General features: G+C 54.0%; 2 protein-coding genes across 6 annotated transcripts in view; one reads left to right on the top strand and one right to left on the bottom strand.

Moving 5' to 3' along the window:
- Positions 1 to 3,806: 3,806 nt before the first annotated feature.
- Positions 3,807 to 6,807, bottom strand: TNNC1 (troponin C1, slow skeletal and cardiac type). Its single transcript, XM_034998065.1, has 6 exons — positions 6,757 to 6,807; positions 5,199 to 5,229; positions 4,826 to 4,972; positions 4,462 to 4,576; positions 4,093 to 4,229; positions 3,807 to 4,007 (listed from the first exon to the last, which is right to left on the bottom strand). The coding sequence occupies exons 1-6, from the start codon at positions 6,778 to 6,780 to the stop codon at positions 3,976 to 3,978; spliced, it is 486 nt and encodes a 161-aa protein (XP_034853956.1). The 5' UTR covers positions 6,781 to 6,807; the 3' UTR covers positions 3,807 to 3,975.
- A 1,760-nt stretch (positions 6,808 to 8,567) lies between these two features.
- Positions 8,568 to 19,533, top strand: part of NISCH (nischarin) — a 33,217-nt gene continuing 22,251 nt past the window's right edge. For 4 of the 5 annotated variants that reach the window (XM_034998061.1, XM_034998060.1, XM_034998063.1 and 1 more), the window contains exons 1-3: positions 8,568 to 8,705; positions 10,869 to 10,952; positions 11,486 to 11,668. In XM_034998061.1, coding sequence (XP_034853952.1) covers positions 8,610 to 8,705; positions 10,869 to 10,952; positions 11,486 to 11,668 — 363 coding nt within the window. In that variant the 5' untranslated portion in view covers positions 8,568 to 8,609. Of the gene's footprint in view, positions 8,706 to 10,868; positions 10,953 to 11,485; positions 11,669 to 18,044; positions 18,788 to 19,533 lie in introns of those variants that run through there. The other variant, XM_034998062.1, reaches the window with a different exon arrangement.

The following is a 19,533-nucleotide window of genomic DNA, read 5'->3' as shown; positions in this document are numbered from 1 at the left end:
GATGGAAGGACCTGGCCCAGGCCACACAGCAGGCTGACAACAGGCCCTGCTTAGCCCTGCCCTTTCTTAGGACTCTCACTTCTGGGACTCCTGGGGTACTGGGATCCTGCCACCCCCACCCCCATCTCATCCCTGGAAGGGAAACAGGTCGGCTCCTTGAGTCAGCATGAGAAGGACCCAGGGACCTGGAACCCTGTCTCCCTGTCTCCATCCCCCCCTGCCACATACATGCCTCCTCCCAGGGAGTCCTGACCTGGCATTGGGCGAGGGGCTACTCAGGGAGGCCAGGGACTAGCATCAGTCCACCCAGCCTCTGGCTCCTTCGAAAAACTTGGCCAAAGCCCTCCCCTCTTTGGGCCTCAGTCTCCTCCTTCCATGGCCAGTGTAGCAGGCTCTACACTGGAGGGGTGTGCCCGTGCAGGGGCTGTCATGGGCCCTCAGAAGGGTGGAGCCCCTCTGCCTCCTTCTCCCTGGGGAGACGTTTCAGCCTGCAGACTGGGCCGAGGGCCAGGGTCTGGCTGAAGATTGAGCCGGACAGCCCCTCAACTAGCATGTGGCCACCAGCTGTGAGCAGGAGGCCCAACAACTCCTCAGCCTGCCAGCTCGCCCTGGGGGTCTCAGCTCAGCCAGTCCCCCAGCTGGGGCTGCAGGGAGGCCTGGGTCTACTGGAGCAGGATGTGGGGGGCAGCCCACTCCACACTGCAGGAAAACAGCCGGTGGCAGGGGCTGGGAGCCCCAACTCCATTGTTAACTTGTTGTGTGGCCTTAAGCAGGTCTTCTCCCTCTTTGGGTCTCATTTTCCCAGCCAGGGAAGGGGGTTAGGATCTTCTGTGAAGGCTCCTGCTTGCTGGCCACAAGTTGGAAACAGACCCCAAGCATCCCCTTGATAGCGCAGATCAATGGGTCCGGCCACAGGCATCTTGTGCCATCTAATGGACAAAGAGGGAACTGCAGGAGGTCCCACCCTGTCAGGCCCTGTGCGGGGCAGTGGGGCCACCCAGCAGAAACCAAAGCCTTTTGGGGCAGCAGGCAGTACCCAGACAACCGTACTACGAAAAGGCAGGAGCAGTAGGAGACTCCAGCGATTGCTTCTGATCAAGAAATCAAGGGAGCCTTCATGGAGGAAGCACTATCTAGGCGAAGGATGACATAGCCCAGAAAAAATGGGGAGGACGGAACACAGCAAAACAGTCAAAATAGGTGATGCACATGGGGGAGCTTAATGCCTTGTGCTGGTGGGAGCTTGTGAGCCCTTGGCTGTGCACACGTGTGATGTGCGTGCTCGTGCATCGGGAGCCACCAGGTGTCTATGTGGAGGGTCACAGCTCAGCCTCTCCCAGCTGGAATTCTGGGGTGGGCATGCCTGGACGGAATGGATGCTCTAGTTCTTCCCCAACCAAACTCATTCTGGAAAAGAGACCCTGGGACCATCGCACAGACCCCCTTCCCTGTGGACCCCTCTTTAAGGCACCCCCCCACACACCTCCCCATGCACCCTCTTGACAGCTGGCCCAGCCATCCTCCTGTTTTGTTCCCAGAAAGCCTAACTCTTGGAGTTTCTCTCTTCTTTTCTGATCCCAACAACAGCCCACGTCCCCCGGGTGCCCCTCCAGTCCTCCTCACCAACAACCACCTTCTCCTGCCCCTACCTCAGCCACCTGACCTCATCCTCCAACTGACTACTGATAAGGATGTGACCTTCGGCGTCTCCATTCAAAACATCCCTTCCCGTGGACACCCCGTCCTGCGCTCAGTATCCCCACTGCCATTCAGCCCCATTCTCCTTGCCCAGTTTGGATCCAGGCCCTCAAAACACTCCCCAGAGACCCATAGCCGCTCACCTTCGGCAGCCTCGCCCCTGCATCTCCCATCACCCTTTGCCGGCCCCACTGGGTTTTTCCGCAGCATTCCCTGCCCCACTTCCTTAAATGAGCTTCCCTGGACTCCCTGTCTCCCTGCAGCTCCAGCACATTTCCTGTAGAGCTGCATGGTACTGTCCGTGCCCACCAGCTCCCCTTCACCTCATCTCACTCCTTTGGTCCTCTCCAGTCGGGCTCCAAGGAAACCCTCATGTCCAGGTGACCAAGGCCTCAGGGGCCTCCAGGTCCCTAACCCCAGAGCCACCAGCTGCCTTCAATGTCCCCATCCTTCCCTCCTGGCTCCCAGGGCCCCTCACTCAGCCAGGGTCTCTCCCATCCCCCTGGCCACACCTCCTGTCCCGGACTACCCACATGGGATGGCTGGTGTCCAGTCCTGGCCGCCTCTGTCTATACTCCCTCTCCCCAGGGGCCTCATCTGGGACCGGGGCTGGGAAAGCCCTTCTTACTCTGAGGACACGGGACTTTACAGCGCTCTCTCTGCACCCTCACTTAGCTCCAGCCCTGCCTTGACATCCCTGCCACCCCATCCCAGAGGCATCGCAACTTTGATGTGGACAAAGGATTTGCCATCTCTTCTGTGATTGTCCCACCAGAAACGCACTTCTTCCGGGATCCCGGACCACTCTTGCCTCGTGGCCACCACGTCTCCATAATCCCCATTCCAGCACCACACTGGTTTCCTCACTCCACTTAGCACCCTCTTATCTTCCTGAGCCGATGGTCAATTTCACGAAATTAGGGATGGGGCCTCCCTCTGAAGGGTTCCAGCATCCGGCCCTCATGCCAGGCACAGGGTAGGGATGCGACTAGGGCAGGTGCACCCACGGTGGCCCTGCCTCCTCTCCCAGGATGTCGTTGCTCCTCCGTGTGACGTGTAGGTCCTTGAGTTCTCCAGCTCCCAAGGGCAGGCCTGAAGGGACCCCTCTGCTCTCCCCAGGCCTCTCCAGGGGCTGGACAGCTCCCGCGCTCTGGCCTGCCCTGGAGGCATCTCCAGAATTCCAAGACTGTCTCCGGAATGCTGGGCCTGTCTGGGGAATGCCGAGGCTGGGGCACAGGTGGAGAGGCCTTGGAGTGGCTGGGGGGAGCGGGGAGCCCAGCTGCTGGCATTCTGCCGAGCCTGCACACCGCGGCGGCTGTCGCTCCTGTGAGCGCCCCTGCTGACACCTCCACGTCCTTGCCTCCCCCCTCTCCAAGGCCAGCGCCCCCGCTGTGGCCGTGGCTCTGGCCCCCACTAAGCTGAGAGCCACCAAGCCTCACACTTCCATTCCATCAGGGAGGGAAAGTGGGCTGCTGGAGCCTCCGAGGGTCAGGGCAGCTGGTGCATCAGACCGAGCCCCGGGCTGGGAGCCACGTGGCTCCGTTCTCCGCCAGACTCACTCGATGACCTTGACAGGTCCCTGCACCTCTCCGGGCCCTAGGGTCCTCAGCTGGCAAATGGGTGAATGGAGGGAGAGCAGACGGTGGGTCCCTCAGTCCCAGGGAGTCGGTGCTACCAGCATGAAATGCAAGCAAGTGGGCCCCTGGAGCACCCTGCTTCTCTGCAACCAGAGCTGAGAAGGAGCTGGGCTGCCATGCCAAGGGGCCTCCAGGGCCTAGCAGGGTGCTCTGCTCTCTCCAAGCACAGGACCTCTCAGCTGCCAATTGGCAATCAAAGCCACAGCCCCCAGGAGCCTGTTCAATGTGGATTCCTGGGCCACCACCAAGTCCAGATACTGAATCTCTGGAGACGGGGCCCAGGCATTAGCAGTCATAGAAAGGGGCCAGTGGGCCATGGAATGTGGTAATCTCTAGCCTAATCTAAGCCCTCTGGCAGAAGATGGTGTACGGGGATGGGTAGAGCACAGGCTCAAGGATAAGGCAGGAAATGGTCATCAGCGCATCCACAGCACCCCCCCGCCCCCGGGAATGAAAGCCAGACACCAGGCCTCCAGGGAGCAGGGCTTTATTTGAATTCCCAGGATAGGGCTGGGGGAGGCAGTCAGGGAGGGCCCATGATCGAGGACACACCCAAGCTCCCATCCTGGGGACCCCAGCCCCTGGCCCCCACCATGGCGTTGGAAGGAGGCACAGGCAGCTCTGGGCGAGCGTTGGTGTCTTACTCTACCCCCTTCATGAACTCCAGGAACTCTGTGGAGAGAAGAGAGGCCTAGGTCAGAGAAGGGGTCTGGCCAGGGTGCGGGCAGCAGGGATCCAGCACAGCGCCCCCCCTCACCGTCATAGTCAATGCGGCCATCGTTGTTTTTGTCACCATCCTTCATGAGCTCCTCAATGTCGTCTTCTGTGATGGTCTCACCCGTAGCCTGAAGCATCACCTTCAGCTCATCCAGGTCTATGTAACCATCAGCATTTCTGTGCAGGGGTGGGGGGTGAAGAGGACCTCAGAGCTCATGGTGTGGGCCAGAGGAAGGGAAGAAGCAGCCCCACCCACGACCCCAGGAGGCAAGGCAAGGCCGCTGGGAGGTGGGCCATCCCATTCTCCCATTGCACAGAATGGGAGACTGAGGGCTTGAGGTCACAAGACTGTCCCCCTTTCGCCACCTCTGCTAGGGTCAGGGTCAGAGATCCAGGGTTAGGCACTCACTTGTCAAACATGCGAAAGAGGTCCGACAGCTCCTCCTCAGACTTTCCTTTGCTGTCATCCTTCATGCACCGAACCATCATGACCAGGAACTCATCAAAGTCTACTGTGCCACTGCCTGCAAGGTGAGGGATGGTTAGAATGCTCTTGACGATAAACCCCGGTGCTGTCCCTGCACGCGTCCTCATAGCAACCCCGTGAGATGAGTGTGGTCGTTATGCCCATTTCATAGATGACATGACTGAGGCTCAGAGAGGTTAACGGGTTCCTTCGAGGGCACAGAGTAATAAGTGGCAGAGCCAGGACTCGGGTCCCAAGCAAGCTGAGGGTGAGGCGGGTCTGGGGCCTGGGGGGCAGGGGGGCTCACCGTCCTCATCCACTTCGTCAATCATCTCCTGCAGCTCCTCAGGTGTGGGGTTCTGGCCCAGCATCCTCATCACCTTGCCCAGCTCCTTGGTGCTGATGCAGCCATCCTCGGCGCCCAGCACGAAGATGTCAAAGGCTGCCTTGAATTCTGTGTCCAAATGCGGCGGTGGGGGGGGGGGGGTGTTGGGGGAGTTACAGAGTGGCCAGGGCTCAGAAGCCAGGACCCCAGAAGGCCAGACCTCTGGAGCTACCTGTCAACTGCCCATTTCCCTCCAAGACCTCTGAGGTCACAGTAAGAGGGACCCCAGCCTCTGGGGTCCTTATGCTCTTCCAGCCCGACACTGCTGTACCCCCACGTGTGTTGGGGCACTCACCATTTTTCTGCTCTTCTGTCAGCTGTTCTACCTAGAGAGGAAAGGAGGTCTCAGGACTCAGATTCAGGACTTAGCTGCTATTAAGGAAACCAACCCATTCCACAGACGGGGAAACTGAAGCCAGGAAGAGGCAGGCCATTCCCAGGTCACAGTCCTCCCTCCCTGCCCCCCAAAGCCCTGAGGTGACCCCGCTGGCCTCAGTGAGGCAGGGCTTAGGGCCAGGGTGACAGGTGGGTGCCCCCTCCAGGGCCAAGGTGACCCTGAGTAACAATAGTCAGTGACCACTCAATCCTCTTTCGGCCCCCCTGCTGAAATCCAAGCTGGGTGGCCTGAGGGACAGCTGTCCCTCAGGTTGGGACAATAAAACCACTGTGGGATGGGCAAAGCCACCCACTGTAACCTGACCGGGATGGCCACTGGGCTATTTTTAACGGGGGACAGAGTTAAACCTGGTGATTGTTCTGGGGACTCTGGCATGCAGGGGGGTGGGGCAGTGTTATCTGGCCCCCTGGCCTGCTGGTGCCTCAGGAGCCAAAATTAGTCCCCAGCCCCACCAGGCCTTGTATGGGCACGGGGTGGAGTGCCCCAGCTCCATGGACGCCTGCGGGATAGGCAGGGGCAGCCCCAGAGCCAGCTGTAGCTCTTGCCTGCCCAGGAGTGGGGCTGCACTCCCAGGGCTGAGAGAGGGGTTCCCTTGGGGACAGCTGTCTGGGCCAAATGTCCTCACCTCTGGGGCAGGGGGAGGTAAGCAACACCCCCCACTCCGGGGAGGGACTACTATCTGAAGTCCCTCAGTGACCCCAGGATGCTGCAGGGACTTGGGGTGACCACTCTCCAGCCCTCACCCCTGGCTAGACCGCTGAGCCCTGAGCCTGCCAGGCCTGATGGGGGCTGCGGCCCCGGTTCTCTATTCCTTCCCCCCTGTCTCTCCCCCATGCCCAGTGCTTCCCTGCCTACCTCAAACTTCTAAGCCCCTTCTCCAGCTCAGGATTCTGGCTCTCCAGCCCCCTCCTCAAACTCCTGTCCCACCCTCCACAGCGTCTTCAGCCATCCAAGGAGCTGGAGGTAGGTTGGGGATTATAAGTGTGAGAAGCAGAATGTGAGGGGCAGGAAAGGGGGGTGGGGACAAGCGAGACAGCAACAGAGACTCAGAAGGACAGCTGGGAGGAACAAAGAGATGGGAAGAGACTGAGAAAGGCAAAGATCCAGAGATCACGGACACGAGTGAAGGGAGATGTGGTTGGAAGACAGTGACACAGACTACAGACACTTGGAGACAGGGGCAGACATGATGCTAAAAGTGGTGACCTCCTCCACCCACCTGAAAGCTCCTCTCCAGCCCCTGAACCCCTCACTCCTTCCACACCCTGGAACTGGAATGCCAGATCCACCTTCCCCTCGAAGGCCTGGGCTGAAAGTTGCATGGGCCCTCTCCTGGGTCCCCACCACCTTCGTGGGGTGACCTCGTCCCCCAACGTGAGTTGAGTGAGCTCCCAGTGGGCCCACCCACCCCAGCCCTGCCCAGCCCTGCCCAGCCCAGTCCAGCCCAGTCCCTCACCGCAGCCTTGTAGATGTCATCCATGCTGGCGGCTCACAGGGCAGGCTGCTGGGGTTGCCAGCCAGTCCTGGGCTTAAATAGCCCTGCCCCACTGCATTCCGGGCCGGCCCAGCCCACCCCTGAGTGCAGTATCCTCCACCCCCTCCCCCAGCCCTGGTGATCTCAGGCTGGCCTGAGTCCCTGTGTCCTCTGTCCAGCGCAGGGAGCAGATGAAGGGCTGCAAGGACCACGTCTTTTTCCCTCCATCCTCTATGGCTCCCAGGGGACTCTCTGGAAAAGTTTCTTGAATGAATGAAAACGTGAGCCAAGGACAGGACAGGTGCTTCGAAGTAGCGGGCCCCAGGCCAGGCCCCTACACACAGCAGCTCAACTCCGGTCAGGGAGGTGGGCAATATTATCCCCAATTTTCAGCTGAAGAAACTGAGGCTCCTGGAGGGCTGGTGACTTGCTCAGGGTATGGCTGACTTGGCAGCCCCTGCCTTAAGCTAAACCTGTTGGAGGCAGGGGGCGGGGGGGGGGGGGGGCCGGGTGGGGGCGGGGGTGTGGAAGGGAGGGCCGCGCCAAGAGAAGCCTCGAATGCCAAGTTCAGAGTACGGTGCTGTGTAACCGTTGGAGAAGGAAGTCATTGACCCACCTTAGTACGGAGGGGTGTGGAGCCCATTCAGCCAGGGGTGTCAAAGCATCCATGCCCAAGACCTCTCATCTCCCCAGGGAGAGCAGTACTAGCTCTGGGCTTGGGTGAGCTGCATTTAGTCGTTCAATAAACACACCCACAGATGCCCGATCTGTGCTAGACTCTTCCCCTCCAGCTCAGCTACCATCTCCCTCTTCTGGGTCAGGGTCTTCCCCTGGGTTAGGGCTCCACCTCTGTGCTACCCCATTCCAGCACTGTAGTTTCTGGATCCAGGGCCAGCCTGTCGCCCCACCTTCTGAGCTCTGGTAGGACACCATCGGGGGGTCTTGCAGTCGATGACCAGCACATATCCCTTCCTTCCACCCACATGCAGAGCCCTCTCGATAACCACACCAGCTCCCTGCCTTGAGTGTCGCGCATTGCATAGATGAACCGCATACAATAGAAGAGGTCTCCAAATCTCCGAGAGGTTAAGAACTGGCGCAGAGTTACTCTGTCCAGCTCGAGCTCTAAGCACAGCTCATATATTTTTTTTATTTTAAAGATGTTATTTATTTGTTTGACAGAGAGACAGCGAGAGAGGGAACACAAGCAGGGGGAGTGGGAGAGGGAGAAGCAGGCTTCCCGCTGAGCAGGGAGCCCGATGTGGGGCTCGATCGCAGGACCCCGCGACCACGACCCGAGCCGAAGGCAGAGGCTTAACGACTAAGCCACCCAGGCGCGCCCAGCTCGTATCCTCTCCTTCAATCCTCTCGTGCCCTCCAGGGAATGAGCCCGAGAGCCAGGCGGGGCGCGATTACTGCCTCTTTCTGGAGGGGGAAAAACAGAGGCCAGGTGGAGCAATGACTTGCTTCGGGTAGCCCGGGAGGTGCGAGGTTTTCCGTCCTCCCTTCCCGCGCACCGAGGGGCAATGCCCAGAGCTACCCCGCCCGGTGCCTCAGTTTCTCCCAGGCTGCGGGGAACGCCGCAAAGGAGCTTTACAAACGACGCGAGCGCTCAGGCCTCTGCGGCCTGCGCACGCGCGCTGTGGGCGGCTGCTGTCAATTACGCGCGAGGGGCGGGGCGAGGGCGCGAGGAGGCGGCGGGGCCAAGATGGCTGCGCGGCGCGCGGCGGGGGCGGGGGGCGGGGGGGGCCAGGGGGCGGGGGGACGCTGACCCCGCCCCCTGCTGCTGCCAGTCTGCGCTCGGCAGTGGCGGCTGCCGCAACGGAGCCCGGAACATGGCGGCGGCGGCGCGCAGCTTCGGGTCCGAGCGAGAGGCCGAGCCGGTCAAGGAGGCGCGCGTCGTGGGCTCTGAGCTCGTGGACACGTATACGGTGTGCAGGGGGCGCGGGCGCCAGAACTGGGGGTGGCGGCTGGAACCCGGAGTCCCAAGTCGGGGGGGTCCTGGGGGGATCTGGGCCCCGCCACCGGGGAGGACGCGGTAGCGGGGGCCTCGGTTTCGAGGAGGGGAATCTGGGGAAGGCGTATGGGTTTCGCAGGTCCGGGGACAGGGCCCTGGGGTGGGTCCCAGGGAGGCAGCTTGGGGAAGGGGTACGCTTTCAGAAATGAGGGCTAGGGTTGGGGAGGATCTGGGGATAAAGGGGTCTGCGGAAGATGGGAGTCTAGATGAGGCGGAGGCCCTTCTAGACCCTCTAGGCCTGCAGGGGCGCCGGCCTGGGAGGACGTGACAGGGGGTCCGGGAGGGGAGGGGTCTCTGATGGATGGAATCGGGGAAAGGTCCGGGGTCCTGCAGGCCATGAAGAAGAGGGAGCGGGGCCTTGATCTGGGGGTGGGGGTTGGGGTCGCAGTTGAGATTTGCTTTAAAAAAAGGGGGGATCTGGAGCCCCAAGGCCTTGGGAGTCAGGCAGAGACCAGATGGGGGAGGAGTGGAGCCGTGACGCGGGGGAATTGAGGTCGTCACTGTGGGCTGAGAGTATAAGACCCAGGAACCTCAGGGGTCTTCATGGCTTTGGGCGGAGGGAGCCTGTTGGGGCAACAAGGCGCCCACACACTTCAAGGCCTTGGGAGAGGTGGAGAACAGAAAAGAGGGGTGGAGTTCCAGACTGTGATGGAGTTGGGAGGCTTTTCTGGATCTGTATGGGGTTAGTCGCCAGGCTTGTGGGCCTGGTAGGCAGCCAGGCAGGGACTGGCCTTGGGGTGGGGGCGTATTGAGCATCTCCCAGCCTCCAGTTCTTTGTTCCCTGAGGATGGGGGCGGGGGGGGGGGCTTTGGCCCTGCCTTCACCCCACCCCCTTGGCCCTCCTCCTAACCCTCTTCCTGAGGGTCATTTCTCTGGCTCTTTTTCCTTTCCTGGGCGGCAGGAGGGGGAGGGAAACTGCCAGGCTGGGAAGAGGGGCTGGGGGCGGATCCTGCAGCAACAGGCCAGCCCTGGAGAAATGGCTGCTCTTCTCTGGAGGCTTCAGCTGATTTGATGATTTCTCCTCCCCCTTCCCTACATGCTGCAGAGAGGGGCGGGACGCTGAGACCGGGGGGGGGGGGGGGGGGGGGAACGGGGCCTTTCCAGGTGAGGGTTGAGGTCTCAGAGCTGATGGTCGGTAGGCCATTGCCCATAAGCAGCATTCAGCTAGGACGTCAGCTCCAAAAAGCTCTCCCTATTCGCGGGGCTGAGCCCCTTTTGCATGGATATAGGGGAAGTGGTGATCCAAGCTGACCCCACGGTTTGTCTCGGGTGTGCTGATTATTATTATATTATTAACACACCTTTTGTTGAACGCTTGCTGCATGTCAGACCTTGTACAAAGCATTTTGCTTGAATTACTTTATTCAGTTACTAAATCTATCAGCTTTTAAGATGGAGAAACTGAGACTCAGAGAGAATTTAGGCTCCCAGTCACTTACATAGGCCAGCCAGGAAATGGCAGAACCAAATATTGAACTCAGGTCTTCCTTGACTCCAAGGCCCTTTCCCTTAACCTGCTAAGCCATATTACCTTCTGCTGGTCTTGATTGTTCATCACTTCCCTTCCCCCCAGCCTCCCATCGGCTTCTTAGTGCTTTGATGCCTGGCTCAGCAGCAGAAATCTTAGCCAGGAACCAGCTGAAAGTGTTGGGAAGGGACTTGCTTCTAGGATATAGTCAGGGCACCTGGAAAAATATACAGCAGAGAAGCTAGTCCTGCCAGACCCCACCCTGTTCTGCTGCTCTTGGAGGGGGTGGCCTTGCCTGCAGCTCAGGTTAGAGGCTGGAAGTAAAAAATAAAGAGATGGCTTGATAAGATGGTCACCTTTTTTGTTCCTCACTGTTAGGTAGACCCATGGATTGATCCCATGTGCCTGCCAGCTGGTGCTAGGGCCATGGAGGAAGCTGCGAGGGGGTCCTGCTGCTTGGCGAGGGTCAGATGCAGAGGCTAGTGGGCAAGGGTAGCCTAACTTTGGCCTGGGGGCTGGGTGGTCTGGGTGGCCTGTGGCTATTGCTGAGGGGAGGACAGGGCTTTCCTTTTGGCTGGCTGGGCAAGGACTGTCGGTTTTCCCTTGTAGGTTTATATCATCCAGGTCACTGATGGCAGCCATGAATGGACAGTCAAGCACCGCTACAGCGATTTCTATGATCTCCACGAAAAGGTAACTCTTGAGAACTGGGACTCGTCTCAGGGCTTGGGGGCTTTTAGGCCAAATTTCCATTGTGCCACACATTAAACTGAGGGCAGAACCAGCTCCGTGCCTATAATGGTCAGTGTCCCGGGGAGGGAACGGGTTTAAACTTGTCCCACCTGACTAGAGCTACTCCAGAGCCTTGACTTTAATGTCTGGCTGTGATTCCATTTCTTTCTTTGTTTTTGGAGAGAGCCACCTTTCTCTGGGTCATTTGCAACATGAGTGTTTTAAAGACAGGCCACCGCCCTGTATTTTCTGACTGTCTCTACAGGCTCCAGATGGAGCTCCTTGTCTGCAATCAAGGTACTGGTATTTCTAATACTATTTGAATCTGATGAGGCCAAATTCCAGATGCACTAGTTGGATCTCTAATTCTCATACCACTGCCGGAAGGGGTTGTGGGAGTTTTGGCAAGCACCTGTCCTCACGCTGCTTGCCTCGAACCTGCAACATCACAGACCTCTGGGGCTGTGGTTGACCATGCTTCTATTTTCTTACAGCTGGTTGCAGAAAGGAAAATTGATAAAAACCTGCTTCCGCCTAAAAAGATCATTGGGAAAAACTCGAGAAGCTTGGTGGAAAAGAGGGAGAAGGATCTGGAGGTTTACCTGCAGACGCTCCTGGCTGCCTTCCCTGGTGTGGCCCCCAGCGTGCTGGCCCACTTCTTACATTTTCATCTCTACGTAAGTTCCTCTCCAGGTCTCTCCTGCCAGCCCTCAACCACCAGGCTCGAGGCAGCAAACCAGCGTGAGCCTCTGCTTTCGGGGGAGGTGGGGCGGAGTTGTACCCTGAGGTTAGAAGATGGAGGAACATCACCCTGCTGTGGATGGGGTGTGGGCAGAAGCCCATTTACTGACAGATTTGCTCTAAATTAGACCGTGGCCACAGAGGTTTTCCTTTACCATGTGGCATTTTGTATAGTGAAAACAGCCTGTGGGTGTTCAGGCTAGTTTTCCAAATGGATGGGGGTAGAGTGGAAACAGCTGACACCTGGGATAGAGGACGGTTTCGCTGTTGGTTCAGCTCGAGATGAAGGAATCAGCCTGTGTTGGCAGAATATGGCCATGGGAGGGCATCCTCAGGGTCTGAGGTGCCGAGGGTCAGTAGATAGACTCCACCGGGAGTGTGTGTCCCGGAACGGCTCTGGATGGAGGAACAACATTCATAGGCTGCTGGTGACAGGATGAGTTGTCACACCTCACAGAGGGAAGTTTGGCCATGTGAAACTCAGACGTTGAAAAAACTCACAGTTCCACTTCTGAGAATTTATTCTAGGGGGAAAGCAATCAGGCAAGTGTAAACAGGACGTAGGTACATTCCAGGATAGTAGCGAAATACCGAAGATAATCAAAAATCCAACAGGAGGGGTGCCTGGGTGGCACATTTGGTTGGGCGACCCGCTCTTGGTTTCAGCTCAGGTTAGTGATCTCGGGTTCTGGGATCGAGCCCCTCATCAGGCTCTGCGCTCAGCGGGGAGTCTGCTTGGGATTCTCCCTCCCCATCTGCTCCTCCCCTCTCTCAAGCGTGCACTTTCTCTCTCTCTCTCAAATAAAAAATGTTTTGAAAAAGTCCAATAGGAGGTGTTTTTCAAAAAATCAAGGCGTACAACCCTGTAATCAGATATTCTGCTAGAAAATGATGGTGCAGCTGTGGATTTGTTGACATAGGAAAATAAGTATGTTACTATATGAAATGAGCATGCCGTAAAATGGTGTGTAGAATGGTCCCCTTTTTATGAAAAGAAATTTATGTGAGTATATTTGCCTAGGAAAATTCTGAAAGATCATACACCACAGTACTAGGAGTAGTTAATCTCTGGGTAATAGATTTTTGGATAATTGACATTTAATTGTTTTCCTTTTATGTGATGAAGATATGAAAGAATCCACTCCATTTTCAGGCTCACCCTTTGGGAAGGGACCTGTGGGTTGTGGTCTTAAGGGCTCAAATATGTTTACAACACAATTTTCTTGAAGTGTTTTCAGAGTAAGACAGCCGAACCTTTTTTGGAGTGCTAGGTAGAGCCTGGAAATTTGGTGATGACGCTAGCATTGGGTCACTAAGCTTGGAGGGGCTGTGGAAAATGGGTGGCATTTACGGATGGGCTGTATCTGTCTATCCATCTATATGCTTTGGATTTTATTCAGCATATACTAGTAACTGTAGTTCTCAGTTTCCTATTGTAGACATTTTTTTATGTTGTCTTTTTTTTTTTTTTAAAGATTTTATTTATTCATCTGAGACACAGAGATACAGAGAGAGAGAACATGAGCAGTGGGAGAGGCAGAGGGAGAGGGAGAAGCAGACTCCCGGCTGAGCCAGGAGCCCCATGTGGGGCTCGATCCCAGGACCCTGGGATCATGACCCGAGCTGAAGGCAGACGCTTAACCATCTGAGCCACCCAGGCGCCCCTATGTTGTCTTTTTTTATGTGAGGAAAAATTTCCATTTCTTATGCGAGTGTTTCAGATAAACTTTACCGGTTAGTATTTTAGGAAATGCTGTTCTTTAAGAAAGCTTTGGTTAGCCATTTAAGGATAAAACTTGATAAGCAGCCCTTTGAAAGTATAATTCATTGCTGAAGACCTAGGTCTTTGAGCGGCAGGTTTGCCCCACTCTGAGCATGGAAAGGCCTGGGCTGCTCTTTTGAAATAGGTTTGCCTGAGGTGGGCCCTGAGGTTCTGTTTTGAGGCATGCTTTACTGCTTGGAACAGTACTGAAATACTGTTACCAGAAGGGCCCCTGGGTTATATAAATTCAAGGATTTTTAAAAACTAACTAACCCATCATGAAATTAAATCATGGTTTCTCAGCTGTGGCACTGTTGACAGTTAGGACTGGGTCATTGTCGTGAGGACTGTCCCATGTGCTGTTTAGCAGCATCTTTGGCTTCTGCGCCCGAGGTGCTAATAGCCACCCCAGGTTGGGACAACCAGAATGGCCTCCTGCATTGCCAAATATCCCCCGAGGGGCAAAATCTCACCTGATTTGAGAACCACTAGATCCTCAAGTGAGTTTGAACAAAGAGGGCCTAAAAGATTCCTCAGCCTTTTCTACAGGCTGGGAGTTCTTAGGGAATATTTCTTCTAGCCTTTGTCCCATCAGTGGCCTCTCTGAAATTATTCCCAACATGTTCCATTTCTTGTGGGGCTGACATTGGACAGGGTGGACTCAGGGAACCCTGGTTGTCTGGAGTGCGGGTTTTTTTCTTTATTAAAATATAGTTTACATATCATAAAATTCACTTTTAAAAAAAAGTAGATTGCATGTCTTTTTTAAAAATATTTTATTTATTTATTTGTGAGAGAGAGAGGGGAGAGAGCACAAGCAGGGGGAGGGGCGGCGGAGGAACAGAGGGAGAAGCAGGCTCCCTGCTGAGCAAGGAGCCTGATGCGGGGCTCGAGCCCAGGACCCTGGGATCATGACCTGAGCCAAAGGCAGACACTTAACTGACTAAGCCATCCAGGCGTCCCAATCCCAAAATTCACTCTTTTAAAATATACATTTCCAGGGCGCCTGGGTGGCTCAGTCGTTAGGCGTCTGCCTTCGGCTCAGGTCATGATCCCAGGGTCCTGGGATCGAGTCCCACATCAGGCTCCCTCCTCGAGGCGAAGCCTGCTTCTTCCTCTCCCACTCCCGCTGCTTGTGTTCCTGCTCTCGCTATCTCTGTCAAATAAATAAAATCTTTAAAAATAAATAAATAAATAAATAAATAAATAAATAAATAAATAAATATAAAATAAAATATACAATTCCTGGGGCACCTGGGTGGCTCAGTCTGTTAAGCGACTCTTCATCATTTCAGTTCAGGTCATGATCTTAGGGTCCTGAGATCCAGTTCAGTGGAGACTGTGCTTCTCTCTTTCTCCCTCTCCCTATGCTCCTTGCCCGGCTTGTGCACGCATGCTGATGCGCACGCTCTCTCTCAAATAAATAAATCTAAAAGAAAACAAACAAACATCGAAAGTATACAATTCCCTGGTTTTAGTATATTCACAGAGTTGTGCAGATATTACCACTGTCTTATTCCAGAACATTCATCACTATGAAGAGAAACCTCGTACCCATCAGCAATCACTAATGTACTTTCTCTCCCCATGGATTTGCCTATTCTGGACATTTCATATAAATGGAATCATACAAATGTGGCCTTTGTGATGGGCTTCTTTCACTTAGCAGGATGCTTTCAAGGTCCATTTGTATTGTACTTTGGTCCTTTTTGCCTGAGTCATATTCTGCTGATTAGGTATACAGCATTATCCATCAGTTGATGGACGCTTGGGTTGTTTCCACATTTTGGCTAGTAAGAATATTGCTGCCGTGGACATTCATATATAAGGATTTGTGTGGACATAGGATTTCCTTTCTGTGGGGTATACATAAAGAGTGGCATTGCTGGGTCTTATGGTAACTTTAGCTTTTTGAGGAACTGCCAAATTTTTTTCCATAGTGGCAGCACCATTTTACATTCCCGTCAGCAGTGTGCAGGTTCTTCTCTCCCCATATCCTTGTCAAACTTGTTTCTGTCCACTTTTTTGATAACCATCCTGGTGGCTGTGAAGTGGTATCTCATGGTGCTTTTGATTTGCATTTCCCTAATGAGGTTGAGCCTCTTTTCACATGCTTATTGGTCATTTGCATATCTTCATTGGAGATGTGTGTTCAGATGTCCTCAGCACTTTCAAAAATTAGGTTACTTGTGTTTTTATGGTTGAGTTGTAGGAGTTCATATATATATATTCATATATATATAAATTTTGGATATTAGACCCTTATCAGAAATGTGATGTGCAAATGTTTTCTTCCATTGTGTGAATCGTCTTTTCATTTTCTTGGTAGTGCCTTTGAAATACAAAAGTTTGAGATTTTGATGAAGTTCGGTTCATCCATTTTTTTCCTTTGGTCACTTGTGTTTTTGATGTTCTTAGAAACCATTGCCTAGTCCCAGGTTACAGAAATTTACAACTTGGTTTTCTTCTGAGAGTTTTATAGCTTTAGCTCTTATATTTAGGTCTTTTGTCCATGTTGAGTTAGTTTTTGTTTACGGTGTGAGGTAAGGGGTTCCAACTTCATTTTTTTGCAGTGTGGATTTTGATGGCAAGGAAAGAAGGCAGCACTTCTCTCCATGGCCAACTCTGAGATGGGGATTGCATGGGCCAGGGCAACCCTGTGTTGCTGTGAGTGGGCACACCTCGGCACTGGGCCTGTTGCTGTGCTGTTTCTCTCCAGATAGCTGTGGCTTCTGGAACTCCTGGGACTCCGTGACAAACTTCATGCCATCACCCTACGAGCAGAGGTTTTCAAATTCAATGAAACGAATCCCCACAAAGAATTTCTAGCACACCATTTTTTTTAACTGATTTTTTTTTTAATTTCATTTATTTATTTGAGTGAGAGAGAATGAGAGATAGCACGAGAGGGAAGAGGGTCAGAGGGAGAAGCAGACTCCCCGCTGAGCAGGGACCCCGATGCGGGACTCAATCCTGGGACTCCAGGATCATGACCTGAGCCGAAGGCAGTTGCTTAACCAACTGAGCCACCCAGGCGCCCTCTAGCACACCATTTTGTGGCAGGATGTCAACCAGTGGACTCGGGAGGCAGGCCATTTCCAGACCCTTTAAGCCTTTTTTTTTTTTTCCCTGAGAGCGAGAGCATGCACAAGGGGCAGAGGGAGGGGGAGAAAGAATCTCAAGCAGGCTCCACGCTCAGCACCAAGCCTGATGTGGGCTCGATCTCACAGGCCTGAGATCATGACTCAAGCCAAAACCAAGAACTGCTGCTTAACTAACTGAGCCACCCAGGTGCCCCCCCACCCCCACCGTTTATTCTAAGTCCATCATTTGACCTCTTTGTGTCCCAGTTCCTCCTTTGTAAGCTTGGGGGTGATGACCCCCAGCCCTTGAGCATTGGAGGAGGCTGTGCAGTGACAGTAAAGGACCTGCAAGAGCAGTGGGCCCACCGGGACTCACCAGGTGCCAGCCAGTACTGGCTGCCCTGGTAAGGAGAGGCACTCAGTTCTTGGCAAAGGTGGCATTTCTGTCATTGTCTTATTTTAAAGCCAGTGGACTAGGACAAAGATACTTTTCGAAATTTGAACCATTTTTTTTTTTTTTTTTAAGATTGTATTTATTCATTCATTTGTATGAGAGCAAGCAAGCGAGCTGGGGGGAGGAGCAGAGGGAAAGGGACAAGCAGACTCCCCGCTAAGCGCGGAGCCTGACGCAGGGCTTGATCTCACGATCCCAAGATCATAATGTGAGCAGAAATCAAAAGTTGGATGCTCAACCGCCTGGCCACCCCGGTGCCTCAAACGGTTACCGTCTTGATGTCAGCCTTAGCATTCACCTTCGTCCTTTGTCTCAGCTGCAAGTACTGAGGCTGTAAGTGAGGACAGATTTCTCTGTAACTTATGGCCTTGGAGCTCTCTCCAGTGAAACTTGAGGCTTGAATCTCTCAGTAGGGAATTTTTACTTAAAGCCAAATTGCACATAACATACCTGACTCTTGCTAGAATGCCTCATCATGGTCATGAAATAAAAGTTACATAGGGGGCGCCTGGGTGGCTCAGATGGTTAAGTGTCTGCTTTCGGCTCAGGTCATGATCCCAGGGTCCTGGGATCGAGTCCCACATCGGGCTCCCTGCTTAGCAGGGAGCCTGCTTCTGCCTCTCTCTCTCTCTCTCCCTGTCTCTCATGAATAAATAAATAAAATCTAAAAAAAAAAAAAAAAAAGTTACATAGGGTCCTCCCCAGTGCCGTGTGATGGGAGTCCCTTGTCTGTGCCTCATTACCAAGGGCTCTGTGCTCAAGTACGCTCCCAGCAGGAGTGCTGGGCTGGCCCGGGGTTACTCCTTGAGCATAGGCACAGGCGCTTCAGGGTGTACGTGGTCGCGGGCTCTGCCTGCGCAGACGTGCTCAGAGTGGCAGCCGCCGAGCTACAGCCTGACCAGTTCATGGCGCATTTGTGTGCAGCTCAACTCGGGATCCTGGCAGGCACCCGACTGACGGGTCTATAACCCATTTAGGGATGGGTGTTACTGGTTTTTTTAAGTGTAGCTAATTTTATTTTAATTGCATTTTTTTTTTTTTGAGGTATAAAGAATGTCTTTTTTAAAAAATACTTCTCAGTTCAGACCTTTGTGGCACCCCGAAGCACTTTAGGTCCCTTCCGCCTAGATTGGGTGAGGTGTGTGGGGGGGGTCACCTGTCCGCACAGGTGACCTCCTAGCAGAATCTGTAGTGACTTAGACTGGGGGGGGTGGTACTGACTCTGCACACCTTTGCTCTGTATGCAAGGCTGGCTTAACCAGAACTCTGAGGAGGCCAACAAAATTCTCTTCTCAGGAGAGATTTGTACCGTAAGATTTGTACCGTAAACTCAGGGGCCGAGGCATCCCTGTGTTCTCTCTGATGAAGTCTCCGCAGGGGGAGACGAGCCTGGGAAACTAGGTAGTGTTGCAAAAGTAGACAGTGTAACAGCAGCGTGCACTTCCTGTGCCCGGAAGAGCGGAAAGCAATTGTCACATAGTTTGCTTTTTAGATTGCTCAGAAGTAAAAAACCTGCTCTCCGCTTAGCATCAGCCCTTGACCGTCGCTATCTTGCAGCTTTCTGTGTTTTCCAGAAATGCCAACCTTGTCCCCTGAGGGGGTGTTGAGGGCAGCTGCCCGAAGAAATGTAACATTGTTAGGTGTGGATGGATGGCAGGGAGCCCCTTCCCGAGGGAGACCTTCTGGGAGCCCCAGCGTCACTAGCACGGGCCAGAGAGTTGCTGCTCAGGAACCTGCCTCTTTCAGGGCTGACCAGGTGATGCTCACAGCAGCGGGCTGGGGAAGTGCTGACTTAGACTCCGGCCACGGCGCTTAAAACTGTTGGTAGAGAAACGAGCATTTGGATCATTCCAGGCTCTTACTAATCTTCAGTTCTTTACTGCAGTCAGGGAAACTAAATTGAGTTTAGGTCGTTGTAAGAGACTGAAGTTGAACTTCGGCCTGAACGGAGAGCCTCTCTCCTCCCTACCTGGAGCCCTCTCCTGCTCAGAGCCTGTGTTGTCCTGATGGCCCCTTTGCATCTGACCTTGGATCTTGCCAGACCCTGTGCTTCTTAACGCTGGGGCTGTGTTTGCTCATTTCCGCCCCCACACTGGGCTTTTTGTCCACTTGTGATGCCGAAGGGGGGTTCTTCTCACACTGTGTGTAAACTGAATTTTGAGCAGCTTAAAGAAATAAACACATTTTTAAAAGCTAGCATAAAGTATTAAAAGAAAAAGAGGAATATCTCTATAATCTTAGGATGGGGGAAGAGCCCTGAAGTCACAAAGGAAAAGAATCACATATTAAACAACCTTTATAAAGATGAAGCATCTCTGTGTGTCAGGAAAACCACCACAAAGGTAAGAGGCCTGCATGACAGGGAGAAGATATTTGCAGCATATAAACAACCGTCAGCATATCCATCATGTATGAAAGATAAGGAGACAAACCACAAAGAAAAACAGGAAAAGGACACTCTGTCTCCTGCAACCTGGTGCCTTTTGAGTCCCATCAACATGT

This window comes from Mirounga leonina, unplaced genomic scaffold (genome assembly GCF_011800145.1).
Source record: "Mirounga leonina isolate KUSES-001 unplaced genomic scaffold, KU_Mleo_1.0 Mir_94, whole genome shotgun sequence".
Lineage (NCBI taxonomy): Eukaryota > Metazoa > Chordata > Mammalia > Carnivora > Phocidae > Mirounga > Mirounga leonina.
Note: the sequence above shows the minus strand (reverse complement) of the source record. Positions and strands in the feature narration are given on the sequence as shown.